Source organism: Embiotoca jacksoni, unplaced genomic scaffold, assembly GCF_022577435.1.
Source record: "Embiotoca jacksoni isolate LCO1_2020_lvr unplaced genomic scaffold, fEmbJac1.0.p SCAF_10, whole genome shotgun sequence".
Taxonomy (NCBI): Eukaryota; Metazoa; Chordata; class Actinopteri; family Embiotocidae; genus Embiotoca; species Embiotoca jacksoni.
The window spans coordinates 4,448,251-4,467,005 of record NW_027185230.1 but is presented as its reverse complement, the minus strand read 5'-3'; the positions used below and the strand labels follow the sequence as shown (position 1 = coordinate 4,467,005).

The 18,755-nt window shown below is 39.8% G+C and overlaps 1 protein-coding gene across 1 annotated transcript in view; it reads left to right on the top strand.

Moving 5' to 3' along the window:
- Positions 1–18,755, top strand: part of musk (muscle, skeletal, receptor tyrosine kinase) — a 31,730-nt gene that overhangs the window by 5,380 nt on the left and 7,595 nt on the right. The window contains exons 2-15 of the mRNA XM_069162257.1: positions 1,598–1,724; positions 2,155–2,306; positions 2,450–2,577; positions 2,667–2,808; positions 2,940–3,064; positions 7,312–7,471; positions 7,963–7,969; positions 9,523–9,786; positions 9,962–10,155; positions 10,741–10,764; positions 10,895–10,983; positions 16,430–16,604; positions 16,696–16,882; positions 16,966–17,157. Coding sequence (XP_069018358.1) covers positions 1,598–1,724; positions 2,155–2,306; positions 2,450–2,577; positions 2,667–2,808; positions 2,940–3,064; positions 7,312–7,471; positions 7,963–7,969; positions 9,523–9,786; positions 9,962–10,155; positions 10,741–10,764; positions 10,895–10,983; positions 16,430–16,604; positions 16,696–16,882; positions 16,966–17,157 — 1,966 coding nt within the window. The remainder of the gene's footprint in view (positions 1–1,597; positions 1,725–2,154; positions 2,307–2,449; positions 2,578–2,666; positions 2,809–2,939; positions 3,065–7,311; positions 7,472–7,962; positions 7,970–9,522; positions 9,787–9,961; positions 10,156–10,740; positions 10,765–10,894; positions 10,984–16,429; positions 16,605–16,695; positions 16,883–16,965; positions 17,158–18,755) is intronic.

The window sequence follows — 18,755 nt, the reverse complement described above, 5'->3', positions numbered from 1 at the left end:
CCCACTAATATCTTCTTCTATCCCTTCATCATTTCAACGTGTCTTTTCATCGTTTTTATTTCCCCCTTTCTTTTTCTACTTCTAAATGTATTCAAAGCTGTTTTCCCTTTCGCCCTGGCTCTCTAGTTTGAAATCCATCCCTCTTCTAATTTTTTCTACAACTCCCTTCCATGATTAAAGCTGACTACATACAGTAGGTGAAGTACATATTGATCCCATCTTTACTCAGGATTTGTTTATGTCAGAAAAAAACAGAACTGCTGGTTCTAAACATTTGCATATTCAGTATACACAGAACTGGTAATTTATCCACTTTCCTTTTAACAAAGACCATCTGTTGAAAGGAGATAGTGGTGAACAGTGCGTGCTCTAGGGAATGAGGCCGTAATTGAACCTTGAATTAAAACTCTGTCCTTGTTTGAACTTCTGCTAGAATAAAAACAAAGCCATACTCTAAAGCAATCCTCAAAACTTCAGCTAAAGTTTGACTTATATACCTGTCTTTCCTTCTACGTCAACATTTCTTCCCTCTAATCCTCACAAACCTGCCAAATCCCAAATGTTTCATGTAATTGTGCCAGTAAACAAACTTCTTTTTCTCTCGTCACCTCAAAGTTTGTATTTCTCTGCTCTACTGAGGTCAAAACTGTGAGGAAGCTCAAAACCTTTGATCTGGTCGTATTAGTCAGCAGTCTAAGCTGGATTGACCGAAACAGATGACTAAATTTAAAGTTGGAATGCCAGGAATGTCAAATAATTTGGCTACACGTAATTAGCTCAATGGCACATTCTTTGCCAATGCATGAAAAGCTAGACAAGAAAGTCTCCACTAATCTGTCATTCATATCTGTCCATACTCATAGTATAGCGTGACTATGAAGGAATTTGGCCAGTAAAACTGATTCTGATGGATCACAAAGTTGTAACCATGACAGAAGTGGATGCTTCACACTCATCTTGGACAAAGGATCAAAGGACTCACCACAGTTTCAAGGTGTACGCCCAAAATTTGTGTCACTAATCTAGTATCTGACCATATACATGTATGTCTCCTCTTCTGTTCCTCAGTTATGGCGTTGAATAATTGCCAGGAAAGTTACATTTCATCAAGATTTCACAGTGCAATTGACCTTTAACCTTCAGATATGCAATGTCAACAAATTTGCATTAAATGTTGTCATATTAGTCTATAAATTCTCGAGTAATGGTCAGAAACATGTTTTTGCTGCCACAGTAACCTTTGACCCCCAAAATGTTATCAGTTCATCCTTAAGTCCAAATGGATGTTTTTGTCAGATGACATGCAATTGTTTAAAGGCATTCCTGAGACATTGCATCAACAAGAACTGTGACCTTTCGACCTCTAAAATTAAACAACCCGAAAACACAATGCCTTCAGCCACGGCTGTTTCTGACATGGAGGCATAAAAAGCATGAGGGCCATGAGTTTTGGTGGGGGAAAAAAAAGTCCTACTAAAAAAAAAACATGATCGTCTTGTTGGATTTCACTCCTGTCTGATTTTTCTCCACAAACTATAATGGATTTCTTGCTTTGTAATAAAATTCTTCATGTTGTCTTTGCCTATTTGTTATTTAGCGCCTCGTATTATCACATTATTAGAGACAGTGGATGTACTACTGGATCACAATGCCACCTTCATCTGTGAGGTGGAGTCACGTCCCCCAGCTGACATCTCCTGGACCAAGAACAACCAACCGATTATGTAGGTTTACAACTAAAACCTTTGTCAACTACTACTGAAACTCTGTTAGAGTCTACTTTTGCAATTTTGTTAAGAAATATATACATTTATTTAAAAAAAATGTTATTATGCCTTCTGCGGTGGAAGAGTATTGCTGACCCGCCAGAAAAAGCAAGTGCAAAAAGATTAAATAACCATTAGCTTCTAGCACATTAGAGCCTACAGTTATATTAAAAAAAAAAAAATCTGTCAATGTATTTGCTCGACTTTATCTTCAATAAACTAACTCTATCCATTTACACAAATACTTGAACATCTGGCAGGTAATTGCGATGGTACCGTCAAAATAATTTGGTAAAATGTCAGTACTATTAGCTGCTCATTGGGGCCCTCACAGTGCTCATCATCAGACTCCCCGTTGCTTCTTTGCCCCTCCTTCTTGTCCCACTAGGTACTATGACACCCGGTACCTGACCAAGGAGCAGGGTCAGATGCTAATCATCCCCCATGTAAGAGAGTCAGACAATGGAGAGTACTGCTGTCTCGCTACTAATGGCATTGGAGAGCCTGCCAAGAGCTGTGGAGCACTTCAGCTAAAGATGAGTATGTCTGATTTCTTCCCAGAATGTAGGAGTCTTAGTCCAGATTTTTGAAAGAATAGTCAGATTGTACAGTTTTATTAAGAGCAACACTTTCCCATTCAGACTAAACCACTTTGTTGCATCTCTTGTCCGTCTGTCCTTCAGAGCCGCAGATCAAACGGCATCCCACCAATCTAACCCTTCTGATAGAGTCTAAAGCAGTGTTGCCTTGTGTTACCCTTGGCAACCCCAAACCAGATGTCACCTGGCTCAAGGATGATGAGCTTATCAAGGTACGTGCTTTTTACGTCCACAAAAGAAAACAGCGGAAGAACAAGGACAAAAGGGGAATAACCCTTCACCCAAATTACATATCTTCCAGCTCAGTGACCGTGTGACCATTCTCGACTACGGTACATTGAAAATCCACAACATACAGAAGGAGGATGCAGGGCACTATCGATGTGTTGCCAGGAATAGCTTTGGTTTGGCCTTTTCAAAGCCTGTCACCATAGAGGTACAGGGTATGTATTTAATGTATTTCACTTTCCATCCCTGAATGTGCTAAAAGAACTGTAGTACCAGTTGTAGTGTAACTATTTGTGTTCAATAGTCTCTACCATCGTGTCAGTATGTGGTTTGTGTATGTTTCCAGCTCCAGCACGAATCCTTCGGGTTCCAAAGGAGAAGAGAGTAGCGTATGGCAGCCAGATTTCCCTGGAGTGTAACGCCACAGGAAATCCCATCCCCACCATCACCTGGCTGGAAAATGGAAACACTGTGAGTCTTCAGGTTGAGTGTGTCTTTGTGGTCAACATTAGTTTTGAAAAGGTCTACTAGTGATGCTGATATTTTTCTGTTGAATCCATTGTATCTCTCCACCGAATTTTGCAAACAAATGCGAAATAATGTCATTGTTTATGTTAATACGAGTTGCACCCTCACCCATCCATCTGTCCATTTACGGACAGTTCCTGGTCTACTTGGCGGTCCGTAAAATATTTTGATCTCCAGGTAATATTCTTATCTCCTTGACAGTGGTTGAGTTTGGCCTCCATCAACACAGCCAACATAAGATAAATTTTAGCACGTAGCTGAAATTGTGACACATTGTCCGCTGCAGAGCCTTACATAATGGGAAAGCAGGGACAATAATAGAGTAGCTGCTCAGGAAAACCATCAGGCAATACAGTGATGAATCACACGATAATCAGATTAAGTTTCATGTATTAATCTTCAAACCAAAATTACTGCATGGTGAAGTCATCTAAAAATATCTGTACAAGCTAATATATCTAAAAGAATTTACAACTAGTTGGCAAGTAGTCAATGAATGCAACTCACACATTGTCTTTGCCCACTTTTCCAACAAGTTACCGGCTTGCTGACTTCAGATAAAGCAACACATCAAATATGTTACATTTGTTTGATTATGTACATGACTTACATTAAGTCGAGACTGACTTTTGCTTTTACATGGACACAAACAGCAGCCTTGTAGTTGAAAGTTTTGTTTTTGATCCATCCAACCACCCCCCAACATCCTGCCCATGCGGACTTTTTCGCTCTTTGTCAAGCGGCAAACAACAGTGACATCACTCATTCGCCACACCCACAGCTGGTCGGAAGCCTCGAGTTCAGTATTTCACCTGTCGCTATCTTGCTTGTTTCGGAGCCAGAAGTGACCATATTTGGACAAGCTGGGGACGAGCGAGCGATGGATCTGACTCAATCTGATTGGGAGACCGACGACACTAGGCCCCCGCTCACCTATAGTGACTGACCACAGGCCGGTCAATTAAAGAGATATGCCCCCCATACATACCGCTTTTTGAGGCCTAATATCTAGATAACGGTGGAATTATTTACAGATGAACCCCCAGGAAAATAATTAGCAGCATCAACTTTAGCAAACAACACCATAATGATTTGTGGGAAAAAAAAATATTGACTTCGTATTTCATGAGAAAAGCTGAATGGAAGTCTACGGAGCCAGAGCGTCTACGGAGCCAGAGCGTCTACGGAGCCAACCTCTAGGAGCCCTCGGTGGTATTGCAGTTTAAAGAACTTCCACATGGCCTAATTTTTCAGACCCAGAAGATACGTCCACTTTTATATACAGTCTGCTCTCTTAATCCATTCTAACCTTACATGCCTCTTCGAAACGGGTCCTCCAAAAAACTGATTCCAAAGAGAATCTTGTGCACATCTTTGAGATACCAGCGAGCTTTGAAAAACAGCTGCATTTGATGTGCTGGGAAGGAGATCATGCTGGATGAAGACATAACTGTGTGCATGCAGTGGCCTCTGGAAACAAATCCATTACTTTTTCACCAGTTCTCCAGTGGACCACTCTTGTTTTGTGAGACATACAGTCCCTGCATTGCTAATGCAGCTGCACATTCAAAATATCTTTACAGTGTCTCTATGTCGCATTTATTTTGGTCTACAGGAAGCAGCATGTTCCCTTTTGTAAGTGATTTTAACTAAATGTTGTCAAAAAGCTTGTCAACGTGCAGCTATGAAGGACATGATTGGTGTTAGTGATGTATTCTCCATTTGTTGTCCATGTGCCTTCATCAACAAGACAAAGTCATGAAATAGAATGACCAAGGGCAAATTTTTAAAACTGGACACTACTTAAGAACATAAATCCAGTATGCTATAATGCACACACAAGAAATTACCCACTTATCCCTTGCTGTCTCTGTCTCTCTGTCTGTCTGTCTTCCCCCCCCCACACACATACACACACACACACACACACACACACACACACACACACACACACACACACACACACACACACACAAACACACACCAGTTAATGTGCCTAAAGATTGGCTGTGGGATCAGCGATATAAACAGCAACAGGAATTTTCATTATGGTGACAGAAGATTGAAGAGATTGCCTTGCATTTAGCTAATAATACACGTTGTTATTGGCTTTAATTGGATTTTTTTTTTTTTTTAAGTTAGGGAGTGGTATGATGATGCTGTCAAAGAAAAAACACATAGGACCAACATTCCTTTGGAACTAAGGTGTTGAATGTTTTTTGGAACCTAAAAAAAATACCTCAATTAAAACACATTTGAAGTAATGGACACTGGATTATATGCACTACTACCTTAAGAATGTTAAGCAGGTCATTTTTTTCAATAAGGCAGCAGACTTTTTTTTTTTTTTAATGCATGCTGTTGTGGTTGGCGCACACCACATAATGTCTGGGTATTAAATAGTTTTGGGTGCTAGCTACAATGTGATTACAGGCCCGTAATGCTTGTAAATGCTATGTGTGTGTGTGTGCGTGTGCTGATTAAAATGACTGTGGGAGCTGCTTTTCTGGCAGCTTGTTGAGGTCATTAATTTTAGAGAGGCCGGACTAAAAACAGGCGGTGTCAGAAGCAGCGTCAAATATAGACATAGTCGCATATCACCACCTCGACAGACTCACTCACACACATTACACACCCGCACATATATCATTTATATATTTGCAAGTGTGAATCCACGAACCAAAAACAACAAACACATTTTATCTGGCTACATTTACATTGTGTGAATCCTGGAAAATTCACAAATCTTTAAGTGATTACGAGGAGTTATATCCATGGCAGACAAGTACTGTATGCATGTAACAAGAATTCTAGCATTTTCACATTTTTGTCAATAAAAACCAGTCTCAAAACCAAAGTAACTTCATATAATCTCAGTTATGTATTATCATCTTCCTCTGTGAAGCAGAGCTATTAAAGACATAATATATGATATTACATCCTTATTTGGTCATAAAATGTACATGTTAACAGAGGACAACAGTTATTCCTGGGCTGCTGTTTTGAAATCTTTGATCAGATTTGTAGGTGTTTTCAACTTCAGCGTCTGAGCATGGAAAGTCTACTTCTACATATTTGTCCACAGAGCTGTCACTTGTACTGAGGACGGACTAAAACGCACAACTCTCAGATAGGCAGTTCAGTTAAATGATCTTTACTGAGAAAAATCAGGAAAGTGACAACCAAGGAATCAAAAGGGAAATCCAAACTCAGTCACAAATCCAGAAATAAACAGGGACAGGTTATACACTCACTGAAGAGAAGGAACGCTGAAACAAAGAGCTGTAAACAGTGATGAACTGGAAAAGAAGTGAGGGGAAGACAGGATATATACACAAGAGGGCAGGAAGACAATTGGACACAGGTGGGAAGAAGAGAGGACAGGAAGTTAAGACAACAGAAACAAGTCACAAGTAGAGTTACCAAAATAAAACAGGAAATGAACACGGAAAACTCAGGACATAGAGACAGGAAGAGGAAAAGACATTGACAAGACTAAGCCATGAGGACAGAGTAAAGTGAACATAAAGAAACCAATATTGTGACTGTACATGTTTTATCCATAGAGGCACCGTTTTGATAGCCTGGTTCTGTCAGACTTGCTCACATCTTCAGTTTTCTTCACTGTGACCTGGACTGAAGTTCGGGCCAATCGGTGACCAGTATCGGTGGTTACGTGTAATGAAGTTGAGCATTTTTTTCTCTCAATGTAGTTGCACTGGTTTCAGAGTTTCAGCATATACTGATTGGTTAAAGCTGGTCCAATAGTTTCAGCTCTACATCCAGTACGATGCAATGACCGCAAACAATGCTTTGTGGAGCAGACAAAGATCCAAATATTCACACAGTGAATTTGGATCTGGAAACACACTATAAGGCAAAATAGAGATTTAAATATTTATCCATATTGGTATATTGACAAATGGTCTCATGACTGTGTGTAATGCAACTGGAGTTGCTGGTAGTGAAAGTCCAAAGAGACCCATCACCTAATCCTTCTCTATGCTTCAAGGGGGCATTTTAGCATCTTCTTCCTCTTCTAAGAAACAAACAGCACTAAACACAGCAGGCAGACAAAGCTAGCAACAACCAAAAGAATATTGCTTTAAGTGTAATTTGTCCTTGTTATAATGATACAAATGTGTTGTGCTTTCTATGTCGTTCATGTATTTATACTTTTTTTTTTCCAGATCTCAGGAGCATCAGTCGAAGAGACCTTGGTGGAAGAGGTGATACTTTCCGTTCTTAAAGTGACGGTGAATAAACCGGCTCTGTATACCTGCCTGGCCTCAAACAGACACAGTGCTGGAGCCAACACCGTCAAAGCAACCGCCAGAGTCACCGTCGCAGGTAAGTTTGGATTTACATTTCACACAACATAACCAAATGTTGCAAATATTCACAGTAACTTACTGCTGCATCAGAGAAAAGCTAAAAGTTACTTGCAGCTTTTGTCTGGGTGTGTGTTGTTATTGTTACTGCCACTACTGTCTTGTGTTGTGCAAGCTGTCAGTTATATTAGCTGTCCTTTGTGTGGCTTCAGCTGTTTGTTGCCTACCCCATTTGGCTGGTGCTCCGAACACACACACACACACACACACACACACACACACACACACACACACACACACACACACACACACACACACACACACTGCCCTTCCACCTGGCTGAGTCTCCTCACACTTAGCTATGAGTTGAAGAGAAGAGCACCATGTTTTTTTTTTCTCTTCCTGCTAAGACTAATTTATATCTATCTGATCTGTCTCCACTCTTCTGCTCTCTCCTTCTGCTTGTGCTCATTCACCCGGCGTCCTCTGGATATTGCCACTTCCCCATAGAGTGGAGGTAAGAGAACTGACCTGTGTCTTATTTCTATGAAGTGGTTTACAATTATTTAGTTTATCTGTTTTTTGTTATTTTTTGTTATTTTTTTTTTTTTTTACTGTACTGAGTTTATAAAAAATAGTTTTAGCCTACTTTAACCCACCTTGAGTCAGAAACATTTCACATTTGCCTGCAACTAGTTTTGTTTTATTTACTTGGGCACCATGGCTGCTGTCTGCTTCCTTTGGGTCTGCTGAATACAACATGCAGTTTGTCTCTGCCACTAAACTTTCAATGCCAAGAGGGAACCGGTCTCTAAATCACCAGTATGGTGTGAGTTGAATTTGTACCTTTCTGAACCTTAGCACAACGGCTGGTACCACATCTGGACTACGTAACTGCACAGCGAGAGATACTGCAGAGAGAGGGAGGGGATGAGAGGCAGATAGAGGGGGAGAGAAGGAGGGATATAAAAGAAATGATTAAAAACGAAATATGTACGAGGCAGTGGATTGCAGGTCATAGACAGACACGGTTTTGATATTTCAAATGACCACATGCAGACCATAGAAACACTGCTATTTAGTAAGAAAAAGAGAAAACAAAGAAGGTGGGGTTGAAAGATTTACAGGTCACCTTTAAGTTTGATAGTTCGACTTGAACTCCGCTGTAGCACCAACCTCCCAGAGGCGACATCTGGACTTTGTAAGTGTTGCAATAGAGAGGCGGCAGGAAAGCTGGAGTAAGGGCTGTCAGAGAGAAATGCAGGCGGTCAGGAAGACTGAGAAATGTGGATCATATCCATGCATGAGTACTAACAGACACAAGAGCAGAAAAAAACAAGCCAGCAAACAGAGAAAAAAACAGGAATACAGAGAGTCTGGTACACACACGGGCAGGTTTATGCAAAGTACAGTAGACTAGAAGCAGCAAAGAAGTCCAACAGACAGGGTGTAATTTCATGTAAACCTTCCACAACCTGTTTCACGATCAACATCTGGATGATGTTACAGGAGATATTTCAGGTGAAAGACCATATCTTATTACTTCTTAAGTCAGCCAAAGCAGTAAAAACAGATTGCTACGGGGGTCCTGTAGCCAGTAACTATTTCTTAAAATCTTTCTTTCTTTCTTTTATACAAATACACAGTACAAGTAATGATACACAAAACTATGACTGGATAAAGCAAATAAGCCCATATTATATTAGTATAGACAAAAGGCAGTGGGATAGGTAATTCCTTAAAATGGCCTGATATCATTGCTGCATTACTGAAAATATACACTATATATTTTGTTTGTGAAATTATATATTATTACGTCTAGAAGTCATTCATTTTTCTGTCACTGAATTATATATCATAGTTTTATAATGGTATCCGACTACAAATCATACACCATCTCTCTCTCATTAAATTCCTCTCCCATTTATATTATCATTATCTAAATTAAAAGCTGCCCAATAAATGAATTCATACTAAATAGATTATGATAAATGGAAGCCCTCTTTAAAACCCTTTTACCGAGGATCAAATATGTGCTTGTGATAATATATGTGTATCTCCCTCCCACAGACTTTATAAAGGCATTGCAGGCTACTGTAGTGCATATCGTGGAGACGTGTGCCGCACAGTCTTGCGCGATGATTCGCTGGTGTTTTTTAACTCCTCCCTCTCGGACCCCGAGGACATGCAGGAGTACCTGGTTCAGAGCTGGTGGGCGGCGCTAGAGGGACTCAGTGGGCTGTGTAGCCCTGCAGTACGCTCACTGCTGTGCCACTCCTCCTTCCCCGACTGCAACCCGTCAGGGTTAGGACCGGCACCTAAACCCGTCTGCAGGTAGCAAGGTTCTCTTTCTTCTATGAATGAAAGAAAGGAAGGGCTGATTACATGGATGAATGGATTTAATACATGATGAAAAACTAATGGAGTGGATACTTTCAGTCACAGTTTTTTTTTGGAATGATTAAATGAATGAAACATCATCAGGTGTTTTTCTTCCTTTATGAAACAGAGAACACTGCCTAGCGGTGAAGGAGCTGTACTGCCATAAGGAGTGGTTGGTACTGGAGGGCAGTAGGTCAGTCCAATCGGGGTTCTTCAGCTCTGTCACTGGGTCTCACGCTCCCACTTCACTGCTGCCCAACTGTCAGGCCTTACCAAGTCTCCACACTGACCCCGATGCCTGCACATATGTCCCTTTTGTAGGTAAGAATTCGCTTACTGAGGCAATCTGGAGTGTTGTTCCACAGCACATATAATAATCCTGAATGAACCCTCAATACAAGTGGTTGTAAGTGAAGTACTCTAAGTGATCGAAATACTAAAGTATTTAAGTTCACACCAACTTTATCAATTTTTTTGTTACCAGTTTTTATTCAAATTAGGTTGCCTGAATGTGTCCAATCTGATATTTGTGAAGTCTGTACTGCAGAAACAGTTTGAAAGCAGTTATGAGGAAGTAAACTGAGCGTATGTAAAAGAAAAGCAGAATTTGGCTTTGGTGCAGGTCTTCGTGACCGCTGAGGGCCAAATAAAGCTTGGACTGTCACACTGCAGGTCACTGAAACTGATGAGGTCATTAAGAGGGCTAAACTGAGCTGAGCCAAAACACACAGCTGCAAGTGTGCATGCGTGTATGATGGAAGGCATAATAGTTTGTATGTTTGCTCTGTAATATAATCTTAATTGTACTAAATTAACCTTCAATGCTGTTTTTTTTTCTAAATTACTTAATAATTCTACTTCCTCCTAATATTTAAAAAAAAAAATCTACTCTTTTCTGCGTTTCAGACATCAAGAAAGATCAAATTACAAGTAAGTAGGATGAGTGTATTTGTACCCAGAATTCATCTCTTGCAGTAATAAAGTCATATTTCATTATACAGCAACTTTTTCAAATAACACCTTAATCCTACAGTAACTCCTTTTTGTTTGGTATCCACAGCAACATGTTACGATGACAGAGGTCGTTTCTACCAAGGCAGTGTGAATGTGACGAGGTCTGGGATACAGTGTCAGCCATGGAACCAGCAGGTACTGTGAACTGTGTGTATGTGTGTGTGTGTGTGTGTGTAGGTCCCTAAAGTCACATAAGCACAAAGGTTTATGGTTAAGTGGAGATATACCAGTGCAGGTACCAAATAACAACATGTAATTATGACAGAGGGGAAATTGTGATTACTCAGCCCCAAACTGCATATGAATGTGGTTTATATGCAGCACGTGACAATCTGTGTCCAGATTACATGTTTCATTTCATACATACATTTTTCAAACCTTCTCCAAACTCCAAAATAAAAGATGTGATTTTTGGAACCCAATTTAGTGATGTACTGTACATGCACCTTTTGTTGGCACAATCGGAATTTGTTTAACAATTGCAGTGTAAACTACTTGTTATTAAAACAAAAGTCATTTCATAGCATATTTCAAATTAGGGTTCAAGTTTTCAGTGGCAGGTTAATTAATCTCCCTCACGTGACTGTGACATGACACGGACATGTAAGATGGAAAAAATACACAGGATCAGCAGTTCAATACCCGTATTTATAGTCTGAGTTTCCTGCTGATTTAAATTGATACAAAAAAGTTGTACAGAACTTTTAATGTGGCTGTTCAGTTTTATATCAAATGTTCCTGACCTCTATTCAAAACAGAAAACACAAAAGTGCTTACAAGTGCACACACACACACACACACACACACACACACACACACACACACACACACACACTCCCTGTGGCCTAAAAGCCCCTTTATGTTTTTATGGCTTTGCTCAGTGAGAGGGTCTGTTTGGGTGAACTGTTACTACTCTCCTGTGCAGGGTTGTGTGTTAGTGTTAGTGTGTGTGTGTGTGTGTGTGTGTGTGTGTGTGTGTGTGTGTGTGTGTGTGTGTGCCAGATCAGCAGAGAGGGAGGGGCTCACCATGTCATATCCTGCCTCTGGAAGCAATTAGCTTTCACACGCATATGCTCCACAGGCTCCATCACCAAGACACAGACACACACACACACACACACACACACACACACACACACACACACACACTTGCATTTTACATTTGCTCTAATGAATTGCATTAGATGGCAGACGTTTTCTCATTGAGAAAACGCCTGCCATCTAATGCAATTCACAAATGTTGGTGCATTGTCTGTAGTTTTATTTCCACACAATGTTGGCTTAAAAGAGTGGATTTGTTTTCCTCTTCTTCACACACACACAAAACTATGTGCACACTGGATCACATAATGAAGAAAAATATGAATCCTACATTTAGCAGTCTCTGAAGTGCACAGGTAAACAAAAACATATAGGTTTGGTTTTGCACACATGCTGGTGTGTCTGTGTGCATGTATGTATAAGTATATGTGAAAATGTACTTATACAGTATACCTGTGTCAGTGTGAGACTCAGAATGTCACCTTTTGTTTGCAAAATTGTAAGTTTGTTTGAGTTTTTCAAAAGCACCATGGAAATATAACGATTTTTAAACATCATACCCTAGAGCAGTGTAATCAGTGACACAGCGGCCTGTTTTCAGCTCTGACTTGAAAAGAAAAGCACACCATGCATGAGCTATAGAGGACTGTAGAACTCACAAACTTATCTGCAGTTTGCAAATGTCGGAAACAATATGCTGACCCAATATTTATTTTTGTGTGATGCTTGCAAATTGTATTTTCTAAACTTGCTCCTGATACTTAGAAAATACACCCGAATTTGTGTATGTTATTTTGTGTATGCTATTTCATTGAGACAACATATAAAAGTAAAACAAAAAAAAAACATTTTTATTTTTTTGAATATAAGACTCATGTCACTGCCTCTAACTGACTGTTTTGCTATCACTCTGCAGCATGCACAACAGCCCTGTCAAACTTTAAAATGTTCTCCATTTCAAAGTACTAATGTACATGGAGCGCTAGTCACAGCAATTCCCCATATATGAAGAGTTTACCAAAAATACTTCATCAAAACAGTAAGAAAATGATTAAACATTGTTTTTGTCAGCTCTTAAATAAACTGCAAATGTTAACATATTCTGCTAACTAGCCTAATCTATAGTTGTAACCTAATTCAGCGTTACTTCTGGGATAACACATAATATTGTGAGGTTACAGGTTCTGTTAAAAAGGATTTAAAGTTACTGAGAAGATAGCGTGGCATCAGGATGTGAAAATGTAGGATGGATGTGCTGCTTCCAGTGTTGTGATGTGTTGTGCTGGCTGAACATAAGTAAAAGGTGGGCGGTTCAACACAATGTTGTTGTTGTTTTGATGATTATGCTTAAATTCCTGGGCAGCACCAAAGCTTTCATTTCCTCCGTGTAAGTATAATAAGCATCGTTGGGATAATGTTAATCTTATTGCACCATTTTGAATTTAAAAGGCTTATATGTTTTTTATTAGATAGATCCAGAAGGTGGGTGATGTGTGTTTCACAAAATGGCAAAAGAACATACAATATAAGGTTTCATTAATATTCTACTTTAACTCACAAAGGTCAAATTTCTTCTTTGTTCTCCTGGCAGTCTATAAATGTTAACTAGATTAGATTTGGGGTGAAAGTTAAAATAAGCGTGAAATCTAATTTGGTGGTGTTTTGAATGTATGTCTTCATCCATATATTTGAGGACATGAATGTTTTTAATTTGTTTCTACTCTTCATGGTAATAATAATATTATCCAACGGTGCAAACCAAATATAAGCATAACATAGCTCAAAGAAAAGAATAATGTAAATGTAAATAGAACAACATGTATATTGGGTGACATTGAATCTCTTAATTGTTTACATTAAGAAGCCATTGATTTACCCAATAATAATGATTGCATTAGGCAATTTTAATGTCATTTTCAGGGGTTAATTACTATAGATTAATGTAAAGTTGTCAGTATTGCAGTGTAGTCCGTTTACAGCGCTATCAAGTCTGTTTTCTTGTCATTTTTATTACTCCTGTTCCCATCATACTTTCTTGGAGAGAGCTTTTGAGCATGTGCACAGTATGTCATTATTAATACTAACGTAGGACAAAATTAATGTAAAGATTTAGAGTTTTATAGTTGCAAGCATGTTTCTGTTTGCTATTTTAAAATCACTCCCTTATATTTTCATTCCAATCCATGACGCTCTGTATCACTACTGATGGTAGGATGGTAGATTAAAAAAAATAATGCACAGAATAGCTTTCACCAACGTCCATTGCAAGGTCACAAGAGAAGTAGCAGCTCCTAAGGTTTTGCTCAGCCAGTGTCAGTAATCATAAAAACTTCAACTCAAGATCACTCACTGTTGCCTTAAGTTTCATATTATCTACATATTACAGAGAAAACATTTTAACATTCAAGTGTTTTTTTTTTATAATGGATATAAAATATCCTGAATATATACATTCTGTAGGAAATTAACTCAACACTCTAATGTTTCACTCACCATACGTTTACCCCCACAGTAATATCACATTTCTGTTCACGTATACTGTATACATAGATGTATAGTGTGAGTTCTGTCCCTTTTTGTGCTGAGTCATACCGAGAAGCACCGCAGTCAGACTTTGATTCTGTTTTATTGCAGAGACGTGGAAAACATTTCTAACAAATTAAACATACAGTAAAACGCTCTGTCATTCTGATGATATGTTTAATGAGTCAGCCAAACAAAGGCTGCATTCAAGTAGGCCATAAAAATGTAACAACTGAATGGCCACCAATTACGACTTCAAAGAAGGCGTCACATTTAATTATACATTTCTCATTTTCAGTAGATGTGCAATTTGAGTCATTGCCTGGTATTATCAATGAGCTTAATATTCCGCCCACAATGAATTAATACATGATGGTTAATGTAGTACGCAATGTTACCTCATGAAGCAGTTTGTTACATCATGTTGTTTAATGCAACCAGAAAAGCAACCATGTTGGTTTTTGCAAGTTTAATTTCTATCAAGCAATCGCTTGCGGTCATTAGATTGATTGTTCTCTCTCAGACAAAAAGGATACATGTATAAGATTGTATAATTTGTACAGAGCTGTGGAACATCTGTAGGAAGAAGACTGGGATGGATAGTTGGGTGTATTTTAACAATGAAGACTTGCATTTCATTTTCTGCCAATAGTCGCGTAACTTGTCATTTTGCAACCCAGTATCACACCAAAGTGTGTAATACACCCGTCAGTCCATGAGAGGATACCGTGTCAGTGTCATGTTTTGCCCAAACAGCACCCAATGGTAATGTCACTCCTTGGTTTGTGAACTGCCGTCCTGAAGCCTTGAGTTTGAACCATTTTGGAGCCAGAAGTGACCATATTTGGACAAGCTGGGGAGAAGCGACGGCGGATTTGTCTCGTCTTGATGTGAAAAGTGCATATGATCGGGGCAAAGAATGAGGTCATGTGATGGAGGTCGTGACAAAATAAGACAAACAGAGAATTGGGTTGAGCATAGTTAGATAGACCAAACTCTGGACTATTGCCCAGGACACCAGGGCTTGGGTCCATAAAAAAGTGGTGGATTTCTTTAAAGAAATCTTTTCCAAACATAAACCAAGTCATTTTCGTACATAACCCTAACCAGGGCTTTGTTTTCCAAAACCTAACCTTGTGGTTTTTCATGTCTTGGCGAGGCAAAACGTGATTTTGACACAGCATACTGTAGTGGCCTGATGGGTGTATTACACACTTTGGTCTGATACAGAGTTGTATTTTGGTATGAAGACTTGTTGCTCTTAACATTCCTGACACCAGCGAGAAGTGAACCCTGTGTGCAGTTGGCTTGACACATTCTGCAATGAACCCAAACTTTTCAACTCATATCTTCATGTCCCTTGGGTTCGATTTGACCATTGATCTTTTGATAATTAAAAGCTTCTGACACCCCAGATGTTTAATATTGGAGTTGGCAGTCTAAATTGTAAGAGCAATCATGCAACCCCTATTGTCCCTCTCACAACAGAACTTTCTATGACCCCCAAGTTATTAAGCTGTAACCTTACTGTAGACCAAACACAGGACCTTGAGAAATGCACTGAATTATTTAGAAGGTCATCTTCATTTTTCATTTAAAAGTCAAAGGTTTCCTAAAAAAGTAAAAACGTTGTCTTTAAAAATCAGCTTAAATCAACTCTTTTAGGATATCTGAAGAACAAAATGAAGACAGAAATTATCGATTGGACTTTACTGATCCCTCAAGCCAAGTCTGCTTCCTCTTTATCCCCTCCAGAGCATACGGCCAGCAGCAGAACAGATTACATAGAAACACATCTGGACACGCAGGCTGGGTACCAAGTGTATTGAACAAAACACTTAAGAAATTGGAAAGATGCAACAGTAAAGTACATGAAGTGAACCCATCCTTGCCAAAATGTTAAAACCATTGCTATAGGTGGTTCTGTACAGCTTTTTTTTTGTAACACTTTGTTGAGAAAAGGTCCTTTAATTTTTGATCTTTATGTTTTTCCTCCTCCTTATGTTTCATCCTGTAGCTTCCCCACCAGCACCGCCTCTCTGTGGATATCATTCCAGAGTTGAAAAACTCACACAACCATTGTAGGAACCCAGGAGGAATCAGTGACAAGCCCTGGTGTTACACCTCAAATCCTAACATACGCTGGGAGTACTGTACTGTGCCCCAGTGTGGGGAATCGGGCATAGCATCAGGTACTGCCTTCTGCTGTCTTTGGTCCCTTGTTCACTTGATCTAAAACTCTGGATTCTATGTCCCTGACTTTCCTGTTTATGTTTGTGTCAGTGATGAAGACAGAGTCAACAATCCCTCGTCAGCCTCCCCGTCTCCCTCCCATGTCCACAGCATCATCTCCAGCTTACTCCATGTCCGTCATCGTCATTGTCCTGATCATACTTGCAACTGCCGTGTTCCTCGGCATCATCATCCTCGCCTGCTACAGGCGGAGGAAGCAGTGGAGAAACCGGAAAAGGTCAAAGAAAGACAAGAAAGATACGATCCTCAGTTCTTTATCTTTCTATCCTTTTACCTCTCACCCCCTCTGTCTTTTAACAGAGTGATGGAGACCCCGACACTGAGTGCTCTTCCGTCAGAGCTCCTTTTGGATCGGCTCCATCCCAACCCCATGTACCAGCGAGTTCCCCTGCTGCTGAACTCAAAGCTGCTGGCCCTCGAGTACCCCCGGAATAATATCCAATATGTTCGAGATATTGGAGAGGGAGCCTTTGGACGGGTTTTTCAAGCCAGGTGAGAAGGGGGAGCTGAAGCAGAGGGAGCAGGGGAGGGAAGGGGAAATAGACTCTAACTTCATTCTGTATCTATCCAACAAATGGAGTAATCTCTATAAATACATTGAAAACTAAATCTGTAGGCAAGGGTACAAGACTTTGGGACCGGAACCGTCCTGATTTCGGTTTGTTGTTTGTTTTGACAAATTACGTATGAGCCAGCTTTGGTTGCATGCAGGTAAACAGTCTGTCTGGAGAACAGAAGAGCTGGAAAGTATTGGACGAAATGCAATCTCAGAACCCATCAGCTATCGTCTAATGATGATTTAGCTTTCATTAGTCTTATTATAGTGGTTTTAAACTCTTTACTCAGACTAAACTGGCTAATTGCGAGACAATCTGGTTGTAGAAATTATCTATAAACTCCATTTTCATGTCTCAAGTTGCAAATCGGACTGTAAACAATGACTGGTGCATGGAAAAGGAAGTGTTGGCTCGGATATCATCTGGCTACATGGGTTACTCGTTACACCATTAGCCAATGGGTTCTCAGATTGTAAAAGGAGAGACAAAGGAAAAAGGCTGAAGAGCCTTTCACTGCAAATGGGGGACAATGCAGAAAAATGACATTTGCTTACAATACTACATTACTCAGACACATTTTTAATATTGTTAAGTCATTATAATAATCGCTGCCAGGGGCTAACATGATGATGTAGATATATCTCAAACAGAAGAAGAGAAGAGTCGTGGAGGCGGGACTGATACAGAGGAGGATAGCTGGCTGTCAAGGCCACTGGTCATTCTGAGAACTGCTGCGTCATTCACAATGTCACATAGAGAGCTGTTACAGGTGTCACTTTCACTGCACTGACCCTGTTCACAGCAAGACACAAATGTCTCCCGCTAATCCCCATGATTAGACTAAATACCAAACCTGGGTCACAGTTTTATTTCTAAAATATCATAAATCTGTCAAGAACAGTTTTGTCAGCAGTGGTTGAGTTTTACCTGTCTATTTATTAGGCTTGAGCTGTAAGAAGTTTTCCTCTTTGTGCAGAACAGTGGATGAGATCTGCTTAAATTCCTGTCATTTAAAGTATATTACATATTGTAGCATCTTTTCATAGCAAAAGAATACAACAAAGGCAGTGGATCAGTGGGTCAACTGTGAACTTAGTGTGTCACTAAAACAATCCAGATCCAGTTGTTTGTCGTGACATAATCTACTCTGTCTGTCACAGGAACTCACAGAGTATCTGAAAGCAAGTACATCCATGACAGACAACCATTACAGCCAATTGTAAAGTCTTGAATTAAGGGCATGATGTCACAGAGAGCACATACAGCAGAGCTAATACCAGTATGTAGAGCAGTGTACAGATGCCCATCATATGATAGCTCCTTCACAGCTCAGCACTATAATAGTTTGTGGCATTTTAACCGTAGCACCTGTAGTGTGCAGCCAATCAAATCTGGGTTAGGTTAACCTAACCTAACCTAGACCTAACCTAGGTTAGGGTTAGGGTTAGGGCTAACCTAACCTAACCTAACCTAACCTAACCTAACCTAACCTAACCTAACCTAACCTAACCTAAACTAACCTAACCTAGATTT